General features: G+C 39.5%; 1 protein-coding gene and 1 pseudogene across 1 annotated transcript in view; one reads left to right on the top strand and one right to left on the bottom strand.

Annotated features, from left to right (window-relative positions):
• DCUN1D4 (defective in cullin neddylation 1 domain containing 4) overlaps positions 1 to 12,715 on the top strand; it is a 73,540-nt gene that overhangs the window by 15,158 nt on the left and 45,667 nt on the right. The window contains 2 exon segments of the mRNA XM_017540285.2: positions 5,385 to 5,455; positions 5,636 to 5,675. Of these exon segments, the coding sequence (XP_017395774.1) occupies positions 5,385 to 5,455; positions 5,636 to 5,675 (111 nt within the window).
• Positions 6,321 to 7,625, bottom strand: LOC108312381 (annotated as a pseudogene).

Genomic DNA, 12,715 nt, shown 5'->3' with positions numbered 1-12,715 from the left:
GGAGGCCGAGGTGGGCGGATCACTTGAGGTCAGGAGTTCGAGACTAGCCTGGCCAACATGGAGAAACCCCGACTCTACTAATAATACAAAAACTAGCCGGGCGTGGTGGCACATGCCTGTAATTCCAGCTACCCGGGAGGCTGAGGCACGAGGATCTCTTGAATTCGGGAGGTGGAGGTTGGGTTAGCTGAGATCATGCCATTACACTCCAGCCTGGGCAACAAGAGCAAAACTCCATCTCAAAAAAACAAAACAAAACAAAACAAAACAAAAAAACCACAAATGAACAAAGGGAAGATGGGTAGAAGATGAGATTGGAGAGATTAATAGATGCAGAGTGTGCAAGGCCCTGGGCCCGTAATAAGTTTTCTTTTGCTTTGAACAGCTTCCTGTTCCATCTGTAACTGTTGGGTGAGGTGGAATTAATTGTAATTTGTTCTACATGCTAACTAGTTACCCTTCTACTTACTGAATTATCTCTTCCCTATTGAGCTTGAAATGTTGTGTAGGTATATATGTGTGTGTGTGTGTGTGTGTGTATATATATATATATATATGTTTATTAACACTGTCATTGATTTTTCTTCTTGCACACATATTATGACATTTTAATTACTGTACCTGTATACCAGGTCTTGGCAAACTATGGCTCATGGGCCAAGTCCAGCCTACCACCTGGTTTTTATAAATAAAGCTTTATTAGAAAGCAGCCATACTTATGTATTGTTTATGGCTGCTCTTGAGCTATGATGGCAGTGTAGTTGCAACAGAGACTGTATGACCCGGAAATATTTACAATCTGGCCCTTTGCACAGAGTTTACCAGGCTGTGCTTTATACTGTGTATTGATACCTGACAGGGCAAGTTCATCCTTATTCTTCTTTTTCACCAATTTTTTGGCAAGCCTGACATGTTTATTTCTCCAGATGAACTTTAGAATCAATCTGCCAAGCTTGTCTGACTTCCTTTCTTTTCCCCACGTCTTTTACGGATTGGAGAACTGGGGAGCCAACAGAATAGGAATTTGATTGCATTAATTTGTGGTTTAGTGAAAGAAGGGATTGCTTTACAGTATTGCGTCTTTGTATTCCACAAATATCTCTCTACATGTATATCTTTCAGCAAACTTGTCCATTTTGAACAATAAAATCATACATATTAGAGTTTATTCCTATATGTATTATTGCTTTTTGTTGCCATTATATTGAGATTTTGTCCCAGTTACATTTTTCAAGTGACTATGGTATAAAGGGAAGTTTTTGCTTCCTATGTATTTAAATTCTGTTTCTAACCTTCTTATGAGAGGAAACTATTAGGACTGTTAATTTTTAATTTGTTTCTTTTGGTTGACAGTCATTGTCTGAACATACCAATAATTGTTTTATTCCTAATGTTTATGTCTCTGTCTATAATGTGGAGTTCTCTTATCTAAATAGTTTGGGGAAATGGACTTTGACCCCCTCGGTGGCATTTTTGTGTGTGTGTGTGTGTGTGTGTGTGTGTGTGTGTGTAGGTAACAGCAAATGATAGTTAAAACAAGTGCCCCCCCAAAAGAAACCAAAACCAAAACAGACAAGTTTATGTCCAGTCAGCAGTTGTTGGCAGTTTTAAGAAAATCCAGAAGATAATGTAGGCAAGCTATTTATCAAGCAGGCTGTGCCTTTGCAGAGCTGATTGTTGCTTTTAATGCAAAATATAGAGTTGCCATGTTACACAGGAAGAGTCAGACTCAGCACTACTTTACTATGGAGAGCCGTTTGATCATGGAATGTAGTTGACTTAACCTAGTATTTATCCTTTGGAATTGAAATATGAGCAGAAGGAGATTTTTATGAATCAGTGCTTTCCAGAATACGTTCTCGGTAAAGCATTTGATCTTTACCCTTAACATCTATGGCTTAAGGAGGTGAAATCTATTTTACATTTCAAGGTCTATTACTTGCCGTGAGCACTGAACAGATGAACCATAAATCCAGTGTGTGTTAACCTTTGTGAATTAATCTTTTAATGCCATTTTTGTCTTTTTTTCCTCCTGAATTTGGGTCTTCTCCTTAACTTCTCCTTATGTTGGTGAGATGAAAGAAAAATTATCCATGTTATTGGTTTCATTTCTTTGTTTTGCTTTTTCCTTTTTTTGGATGAAGTGATGATGGGGTGGTAGCAATAGGGATTGAATATAGAAATGGATAATTGCTGACATATACTGTGTATTTGTGAAATGACCTGTTTACTCTTATTGGCTTTAGTAAAGTAAAACTTCATATGTAGAACCTGATTTTAAACATAATATCTGTACTTTTATTCCTCTGTGTTATGATCATCTGCAGTCTTCATTATGAACATCAGTTGATGGTGTATGAGTTACTGTAAAGAAATAGCTGAGACTGGGTAATTTATAAAAGAAAAGAGGTTTAATTGATTCCCAGTTCTGCAGGTTTTATAGGAGCTTTATAGGAAGCATAGTGCTAGCATCTGCTTGGCTTCTAGAGAGGATTACAATCATGGAAGAAGGTGAATGGGAAGCAGGCACATCACATGGCAAAAGCAGGAGAGAGACAGACGAAACTGACTTTTAAATGACTAAATCTTGTGAGAACTCACTACCTCAAAGACAGTACTAAGCCTTGAGGGATCCGCCCCCATAATCCAAACATCTCTTACCAGTCCCCACCTCCAGCATTGAGAATTACAATTCAACGTAAGATTTGGGTGGGGACAAATATCTAAACGATATCACCATCATAGCTATAAAGATGTACCAGGACACCTGCCTCAATTGCAGAGGAAACTCTGACCTTGGGGTCATTGATGTGTGGCTAGAATTGGACCTAGGAAAGGTTAGAGACTATTTTAGACACCTGTGTGGTATGGAGAATGGTATAAATAAAAACAGTGGGTATTCGTATCTTTTATTGAGCACTTACTATATTCCAGGCATGTAATGGGAGCCTGACATGTCTAGGCATTGTAATAGGTGTCAACCATACAACAACATTATGAAGGAGAATTTCTTATTCTCATTTTACAGATGAGAAAATTGGGAGTTAGGTTAAATAACTGGTAGACCTGAGATTTGAAGCTGCTGTTAGACTCCAGAATCATATTGTGAAGCAAAGTAGATTTTTGACAGGAATAGTATGTTTGTGTGTGTGTGTGAGCACATGCATACGCACACACATTTGGATTCTGTTGGGTATAGGGAGGTCAGTGGGAAGAATGTGGGGTTGGAAGGAAGAGTTTTGTGGAGTGGGGTGATGAAAGAAATTTGGAATATGAGTTGGGCCCAGCTCATGAAAGTCCTGGAATTCCAAATTGAGGATAACTTGTATTTCTTGTCTTTTCTACTGCCACATTTATATAAAGGAGAGAGAAAGATATAACAGTTTTGGTTTATTTAGATTCTCTTATGGGAATTTTGAGAGTTGAATTAATAGCAGGGTGGTGAAATGACAAAAGCGTAGCCTGGAGAGTTAGAAGAGACCTCATTGCTGGAATGGCTTTTGGCAAGCCCCTCTTTCTCTCCCCTCCCTTGCCTTCGGTGAAAAGAGAATCTAGAGCTTAAAGTTGTCTCAGTTTTTGATTTGTTTTTTTGGGGGGAGGAGGGCCAAAAGTTTGACTTTATATTTTAAGGTGATAATGAAATGTATAATTTGTCTTAGCATGTTTAATCTGAGAGAGTACAAAAAGGGGGCTCTGGCTTGGTAGTAGATGGGGCGGAGGTGCAAGAGTTGGATGTTCAAGCTCCTCAACACCTCTTGCTGGTCCTGAGAGGCCTCTTGCTGGTGAGAGGGCTGTTGCTTCCAGCTTCTACCCCTGTTCATGTTTAGTAAATATAAACATAAATAAATAAGTCATAATACACATACTTTTCTAAACCTCTGTGCAATCATATTAAGATGGAAAAATCCAGATTCTGAGCCACATTATGCCATCATTTATCTTAAGCATGGCTAGGCTGTTCAGATGCTAAACAATTCATGCATGTCTATATTGGAGGGCCATTTAGAGCTTGAGGCCCTGCCCTGGCTGTCTCTTAGCTCAAGATGCTGTTTTTTTGGACCATTCTAGATGGCTGGGACTGTGATGTGAGGTAGGCTGGAACAGTGCATGTGAATGTCAGGGGCTCTGCGTCTGTCAGCCCCTCCGCCCTGCAGACCTATTCAGAACTGGACTCCCAAGAAGCTTTAGAAGAGAAAGTAGAGCTTTCTAGCTGTGGACAGGGAAGCCAGCTTGCTTTCAAGGTTCAGAGTAGCAGCCCAGAGGGTCCAGCCCAAGCACAGATACTTGATACTGTAGCATCTGCTCTTTGGGTCTGTTCTTTGGATCTGATACGTGTCCCAAATAAAATGTTCTAGTAAAGGGTGCTTTTTTCTTTTCTTTCTTTTTATCGGAATGGTATAACTTGGAGAGTTACAGTATCTTTTCATGGTCATTTTCATACTAACGTTTACTAATAGGAAAGAAGGAACTAATGTAAATCCTGATATTTTATGAAAATACTTCCAGTGGTATTTATATATATAATTATTAATAAACTTTCAGCTTACATTTTTGTAGCCTAATATGTATACAAACATACTTTATAAAAACATTTGAAGTTGAGGCTGCGCGTGGTGGTTCACACCTTTAATCCTGACACTTTGGGAGGCTGAGGCAAGAGGATCTGTTGAACCCAGAAGTTTGAGACCAGCCTGGGCAACATAGGAAGACCCTGTCTCTACAAAAAAAAAAAAAAAAAAAAAAATTAGCTAGGCATGATGGTGCACACCAGTAGTCCCAGCTGGTCTGCAGGCTCAGGCAGGAAGATCACTTGAGCCTGGGAGGTTGAGGTTGCAATGAACCATGATTGCACCAGTGCACTTCAGCCTGGGCAACAGAATGAGATCCTGTCCTAAAGAAAAAGAAAATAGAAAAAAAGAAACACTGAATGTTGAGATGCTTTTCTATCATTTTCTTGCCATGAGCTTATCGTACCAGTGATTCTGGGGAAGAGAAGGAGAAAGTGAGCATTTCATTTGAGACTTATCTTCTGTTTTTATGATTTGTTTAATTTGCTAACATTATTGATAGCTTTTATTAAGTTCAAGTTCACTGCTGGCAGGATTTTATAGCTACTGAAGTATTTTTGTTTTACCTTAGAATTCACATGAAAATTTCATGAACTTAAACGTTTGGTTGGGAGTTTAACTTTATTGTCAGACTATTTCTAGGAGGTAGGTCAGTAATTGCATGTTTTAAAAAAATTTTATTAAGTATCAAATTAATTTAGATAGTATTTAATTATATCAAAACATTTGTTTATCATCTGAGTTTTTTTTTTTTTAATAGTCTTTTTGCAGCATTGGAAATAAATGACACTGAAATTTCTCCTTTTTCTTTTAAAGACTTTCAGCTGAACTCCCATCTCTCAACACTGGCAAATATTCATAAGATCTACCACACCCTTAATAAGCTAGTAAGTCATTCTTTTAAAGACAAAATTACCAACTGTTTGAAGTAGTCATTTTGAGAAAGTGTATTTGATAAAAATTTGTATTTTAGATATTAGGATATCAGTTGCTTATGAAAATAGTTAATGGTAAAACTTGCTATATGGTATGTGTTTTCTTGGTAATAACAAACATATTTCTTGCAGAACCTAACAGAAGACGTTGGCCAAGACGATCACCAAACAGGTATCTGTAAATGCTAATACTACTTAATTTTAAATAACTTCTTAATATATAAGTAAAGCTTTCTAGCTGTGGACAGGGAAGCCAGCTTGCTTTCAAGGTTCAGAGTAGCAGCCCAGAGGGTCCAGCCCAAGCACAGATACCTGATACTGTAGCATCTGCTATAGTAGGAAAGAGAAATACTAGCCATGAATGCTCTATGTTGTCATAATATACTCCAGTAACAAGTTGTTCCTTGGCTGAGGTTGTTTTTCAGGGAGTAACGAAGGCAGCCATGTTATAGCTTCTTTCCAGTAGAAAATCTCTTCTGGGGCTCTCATTTATAATAAAGCACTTTTTAATCTCTTTAAAGAGGCTGGGGATTCTTTTGAATAGTTTCAACAAACCATATTTTTTTCTCTACTGCAGTATTTTCATTTATACTAAAAAGGTGCTAAAGTAATGCAGTTTGAAAGGTATTCCACAAATGTTTGTGAAATTGAGCTGAAAAATGATTTAATATGGTGCATGTATGTGCATGCATGTGTGTATGTATATATGTTTATAATTCCTGAGGATTTAGGAATGGGAAAATTGAAACTTGATTATTATAAGTTATTTTCTAACCCTAAGGTTCTCAAAGTTTAGCTGGCATTACAATTACCTGGGGGGAGGCCTTGTTTAAAGTACAAATGCTGGGTTCCACTCCAGAGTTTCTGGTTCTGTAGACTGAGGCTGGGACCCCAGAGTTTGCTTCTACATGATGCTGATGCAGCTGATCTAGAGACCACACTTTGAGAACCACTTCTCTCAACTGTTAGTAATCATAAAGTTCAGAAACTTGCATTTGATCTAAGTTACTAAACTCCCAGCAAAAGTTATTAAAACACATTTTAAATTTTTTGAAAATGGCCATAGTAATAGATGAAATTTGTCTTAGTCTGGGCAACTATAACAGAATACCTTAGACTGGGTAGTTTATAAGCAAAGAACTTGATTGTTCATGGTTCTGGAGTCTGGGAAATTTCAGATCAAGGCACCAGCAGATCCCGTGTCTGGTGAGGGTCTGTTCCTCACTGATTGGTGCCTCATCCTTGCCACATCTTAACATGGCACAAAGGGCAGACAGTTCCCTTAGGCCTCTTTTTAAGGGCACTAATTCCAATTAGGAGGGCTCTACCTTCCTGACCTAATCACCTCCCACCCTCCCTCTTAATACCAACAGATTGGGGATTACATTTCAGCATGTGAATTATGGAGGCACACAAACATTCAGGCCATAGCGGTGCTTGTTGGGGGATTTTGAATAGCACAAAAGTAAATAGAGTGAAAAGTGACAGTTGTCTTTTTTTCTCCTAATCCTATCACTTTCTGCCAGCACGGTTTAACGTTGGTCCTTTCAGACTTTTTTTTTGTTTTCCAAAGCAAAAATTGTTTATTTTTAAGAAAAAGGTATGATTTCTCATTTTCTATTCTTAGCATAAGTTTTAATTATTTCCAATGTAACCCAAACCTCTTGAACCCTTTTCAGTGTCATCCAAAGCTTTAAACTTCTATTTCTGGGTAAGGAATTCATTGACAAATGAACTGCAATTCAATCATCTTTTTTGACTTCAGACTTTTCTTTGCCAAAATTAAACAGTACAGCACCAACATTTCCTCTGTAATCTTCCTCTATGACACCACCTCCTATATCTGTAAAGTGTTTTGCAGCCAAGCCAGTGTGGAGCTATTCTTCCACAACACCTGGTGGAAGTAGGAGCTATCTGAATGTCTGTTTTCACAAGAGATTTCTCCATAGGTGGTATTGTGTCATCATAGGCACTGTACAGGTCACAGCCTGTAGCCTCTGCAGACCCTCAGGTCGGGCTGTGGTGTGCTGGGAGAGCTGGGCAAGGCAGAGCTGCATGCTGACCTCTGCAGGCCAGACAGCTTGCTGGGGAGAATGGCGGGTACCTCTTTAGAGAAGAGCATGGCAGAACAAGAAGGTGAGCGAAGGAGAGAGATGAGGGAATGAGAGGGTGCAGGATCCTTTCTCACATTTTTATGCTTGCATATACATTTTTAGTAGTAGTTTTAAATTTAGTATCAGTGATATACTGTACATGTTATACTGCATTTTTCTTTTTTCATTTAATGGTGCATTCGGGGGGGCTGTTGAGACTTAGGATTCTTTCTACCTTCACCTCTAAATTGGTTCAGAATCAATTGAAAATTAGGTGTAAGGTGGAGATTGAAGTAACAGTGTTTTTGGAAAACACAAGTTAGATGTGCAAATACACAGGCCTTCCAGCGTTTCATCGGAATCACTGCCACAACTAGATAAGCACAGGCTGGCACACATGCTGACCCTTCACACCCTGCACTGTGACAGTGGAAGTGTTCATACTCTTTCTGCCTGCTCTACTGGCAGGCAGATCTGAAAGGGAGTTCAGAGGGGCAGGGCTCTCTGCTCAGTCTCTCAGCCCTTAGATCAGGCACTCCTTCCATTGGGGAAGTGAGACGGGGCAGAGACTGCACTAGGAGTGTTCTAGGAGTTCAGGGGCACCGAGGGTCCCTTCACTTGATCTTTCCTTATCAGCAAATATAGATCAACTCAAGGGAAGTCAAAAATAATTTATTTAGTAATTTTAAAACAGTATATCTGCATGGTTTTTAAAAATATATAAAACAAAAGTGAAGATTTCTGTCCTAGTTTATCACCCCTAGCTTCCATCTTCCACTAGTAGTCCACATTTGACTTTCCAGAGGTAACTTGTTTCTTCTGTTCGTTAACCAAATGATGATGATGATGATGATGATACATTTTTTCCTTAAATACAAGTGTATATTTGTATTTGCTTCTTTTTTAGTCAGTGTATCTTTGAGATCTTTTCATAGTAACACATTTATAAAGCATTTGCCTTTTTAATGACTGTGTAATTTTCTAATCTATGGATATTTTACAGTATGTTTCTTCAGCCTTCTGTTGATTTATGTACATTTGTGTATTTAACTGTTAGCCACCATTAATAATGTGGGAATATAACTTTTGGGCCGGTTTTAATGGTTACTTTTGAATTAGATAAGTATTGTTACTGTAGCAATTTCACAGATAAATATTTAACCAAAAGTGTGGCAGTTGAAAAACTAAGTTAAAATTCAGGAAAGCAAAAGAGGAAAGTATACTTGGCCTTATGTTTCCACTTTTGCCTTGATTACAGTGGATATGTCCAATACTGGGAGTACTTTTCATGGGATTCTTAGGGTGTCGTTTTGCCAGCTGGAAACTTTTGTGGCTGGTGGTGCCTTCTGCCTGAGTATTGCTTGCACCTGTTGGCCTCATTCCACCCACTTGGCCAGGCAGGCGGTGCTCAGCTCACGCTACCAGCCCAGATCCCACACCTGCCAAGTGCAGGTCAGGCACAGAGCAGCAAGGAGTATGTGGTCAAGTGAGCACCTGGTCCAATTACTGCCTACAGCCAGGCATGCTGGCTGCTGTGGTGGGACAGGTAGCTATAGGTGCCTGCTCTGTGCGAGCCTGCAGCTGGACCAGATGTACTGCATGTGGCTTCTGCTGTGGGCACCTGCACCTGGATGAGAGGAATGTGGTAGCATCTGGAATCTTGGAGACACCAGTAACCACAGAACCCCAAAGAAGGTATCACAGCCCTGGCTTGAGGGACTTCTAGGTCTGGACTCCCCAAAGGGCTGCAGCTCTTCTCTCCTCACCACCCACAATGTGGCGAGTGGCAGGGGGTGTGTTTCAGTCCTGTTTGTGTTACAGCTCTTTTAGTCATGTATTCAGAGCGTCCTGAGTTCTTGTCCCACGTCCAGGAAGAATGAGGTATGCAGACAACTGGAGGGTGAGTAAGGTGGAGAGGAGCTTCTTTGAGCCGCAGAACAGTTCCCAGGAGCCCTGAAGTAGGTAGCTCCTTTTTGCAGTCAGGTCCTCCTGACATCTTTGCAGCCCTCAGCAGAGAGGTGACCTGGAGTGAGTAGCTCCTATCTACAGGCAGGTTGTCCTGTTCTCTGCCCTGTCTGGGGTTTTTAATGGGCTTCAGAGGGGAAGAATTGCGTGCTGATTGGTCCATGGATGGCCACGAGCTGTCCTGGAAAAAGCTCCATAAGTTCTTACTCTAGTCCATGGAACTGGCAGCCCAGCCTGCAGGCATCAGGCCATTCCAGCCTTGAAGGTGCAGATTTACTAGGGACCCGCCCCTTTCTGCCCAGAAGCCTATCTGCTTCCTGCTGCCATCAACTTGCAATCAACCTGCCAACTATGGTGCCCACAGCACTCAGGCTGTTTGTCCCAACAGGCACTTGCAGGTCTGCACCAAGCTGCCCTTAGCTCCCCTCGGCCTTCCCCTGATGCTTGTCGGTGCCCAAAGTTTGGAGGGAGCTAAGGTGGCAGGGGGCTGGTATGTCAGTACTATCCCAAGTATGTGTACACCTGGCCAAGTTGTGACAGGGCCTGGGCTTGGCCTCAGCTTTACTCTAAAATCGGAGCAGGCAGCAGGAGCAGGGAGATGGGAGCAGGCACTTCTGAGGCTGTAGGAGTAAGGGGCCTTCCCATCCCTGAGAGTGCAGGGAAGCCTGGGTCTGCAGCCTTGGCTGGGCGGCTGCAGCTGTGCTTGGGAGGGCGAGGGTCCTGCCCCCACAGCTCAGAAGGGGGAGGGACTCCTGCTTGTTCCCGCTTGGTGGTGGAGTGCGCAGCGTTGCTGCTTCTCCCCCACTGCAGCCGGCCTCAGGGCAGCGATTGCTCCAGACGGGCTGCTGCTATCAGTATGACATGCTGGTTTATTGCCTGGTACCTTGTAAGTGCCCGGTCAATGTCAGTTAGTGTTAGTGATTTCTTGGAGTAGCCCATTTCATTAACATTTCCTATCTGGTTATAGCCTCACTTGTGATTCCTATATCCAACAGAGTATACTTTAAAAGCTGAGCAACACAAAATCTATGATGTTTAGACATCTGAAAAAGTTGAGTTGTTGTAGTACTTCTTTGAGTCTCTCAGCCTAACAGTAGTAGTCTGGGCAGTGCCTGTAACTCCTGTGTATTGAAGAGCCAAACCTCAGTTTCAGAGGTCAGGTATCTTCCTGCTCTGCCTCTTCTCACACCTTTCTTGTGTGCTCCCAATCTTCCTCCCACCAAAAGGAAAAAGAATGAATTAATAGTTAATCTTGGAGAAATAGCACAAAATAGAAGGAGTGAATTTTAAAAAGCCGATCAGAGAGGACCAAGAAAAAAAAAAAATAGGAAGATGATGATAGATGTCACAAGTATTTAGAGAGAAAGGAAAAAATTCTTTTGTCTTTAGTTAGGATGAAAATTGTACATTTAAGCACTGATAGTTTCACTCAAGCAAGCAAGTAGTTCAATGATCTGTTTAAAAAAATGAAATAAAAATATTAGTTACTGGTAAGATACCTTAAAAGGCAATCTATCAACTTAAATTACTGTATCTTTGTGACTGTTCAATGAAAAGTGAGGCAAAATAGCTGTATAAAAAGTACTGAAGTGGCAGGATGAACTCTGTAAAATGTTAGTAAGTGAAACAAGGCTGTGATGCAATCAGCTCACTAAAATGAAAAATGAGACAGTGAAAGTTTTGTATTGGAACATCTATTTGTATTAAGTTTGGAGAAATAAAAAATATTCTCTAGTTTTGTAGACCTCTTTGACTTTTTTTTACTTGAGGACCTCAAAGCAGAAAGATTAAAAAAAAAAAAAAAGGCAGTGAAGCACCTACTTAAGGACCATTTAGTAAGAATAATGTGCTACATAGTTAAATTACTATGAAAACAGCAAGCTTGATAGACATTAAAGGGCCATTAGTCTGAACCAGGTGAACTCAAGTTGCCCTTTAAAATGGACTTTCTGTCTGAAATACTAGGTTAGATCTGTTGAAAAAATGTTGACAATATTTCTGATTAATGTGGGAAGAAAAGCTATATTCATTGATAGTCTCATTTATTTGAAATCAGATAGTGTCAGTTAAAAAATATTTAATTTTGTTCTCTTGAAACACTGAACCCAAAAGAAACCTGAATTTAAGTAATAATCTTTGGGCAAAAATTGCACACAATTCTGATTGCTTTCGTAAGTGTCATATAAATACCACAGCATTAAGAAATTGCTTCTAGTGATAGGAGGATTAATTTCAGAGTCACTGAAGTGGAAATGTAGAAACATCTCCCAGATATGTGAACATAAATAACTTTGAAAGTACTTTGTAATTATTGTTAACAATATAATAAAACATCAGCCTTAATATCTTGCTTCTACCTCTAATGCCAGATGTTTGTACCTAAGTACTTTAAAATGGTTAAAATAGCTCATTCTCTGAAGCAGATAAATATTTCATAACATTCTTGTTTATATTATTTGCATTTTTTTGTAAAGATAAACTTTTAAAGTCGAATAATACAAGTGATAGAAGTTCTGAGTCCGGGAAGTCTAAATTTAATGATACAAATAAATGCAAATTTGTAGAAATTATTTATATTTAAGTATTTTTATCATAAAAATATATGACAAGTTATCTTAAAAAGCAAATATTTCTTGAATATGTCTTTAAAAAAAATCCTATCTGCCAGGAAACTTAAAGTCAACTTGTTCTAGTGACAAATGGGAAAAAAATCTGAAATGATGGTGTTTTATCTACTCATAGGTGTTTTAAGTCTCTGGAAATGTATTTTTTTTTTTTTTAGTAGAATCTGATTTATACATGTTTTAGGAATATGTACAAATTATACGTGTTATATAATGTTCCTAAAACATGTATAAATCAACAAATATTCAACAAATATTTACGGACAGTCCAGCATATGACTCAGTAATGGATGTATCTTATTATTACTGTAGTAAGACACTCTATTAGCTGCTGAGTATGTACAAGTGAACCAAACAGGACCCCGCAAAGCAGTATGTGCCAGTGTCTGTGCTCTTGAGAAATCCTAGTGGTTGTTCTTGCTTAGTTAGGATCCCTGCAGCCATTGGAGGAGCAGGTTTGGGGCAAATGGACTTGAATTGGGTGTTATCTGTTTTGTTGATTTAGTTCATTCTGGCAAATTATTATTTCA

The sequence above is a fragment of the Cebus imitator genome, unplaced genomic scaffold (assembly GCF_001604975.1).
Source record: "Cebus imitator isolate Cc_AM_T3 unplaced genomic scaffold, Cebus_imitator-1.0 Scaffold124, whole genome shotgun sequence".
Lineage (NCBI taxonomy): Eukaryota > Metazoa > Chordata > Mammalia > Primates > Cebidae > Cebus > Cebus imitator.
Note: the sequence above shows the minus strand (reverse complement) of the source record. Positions and strands in the feature narration are given on the sequence as shown.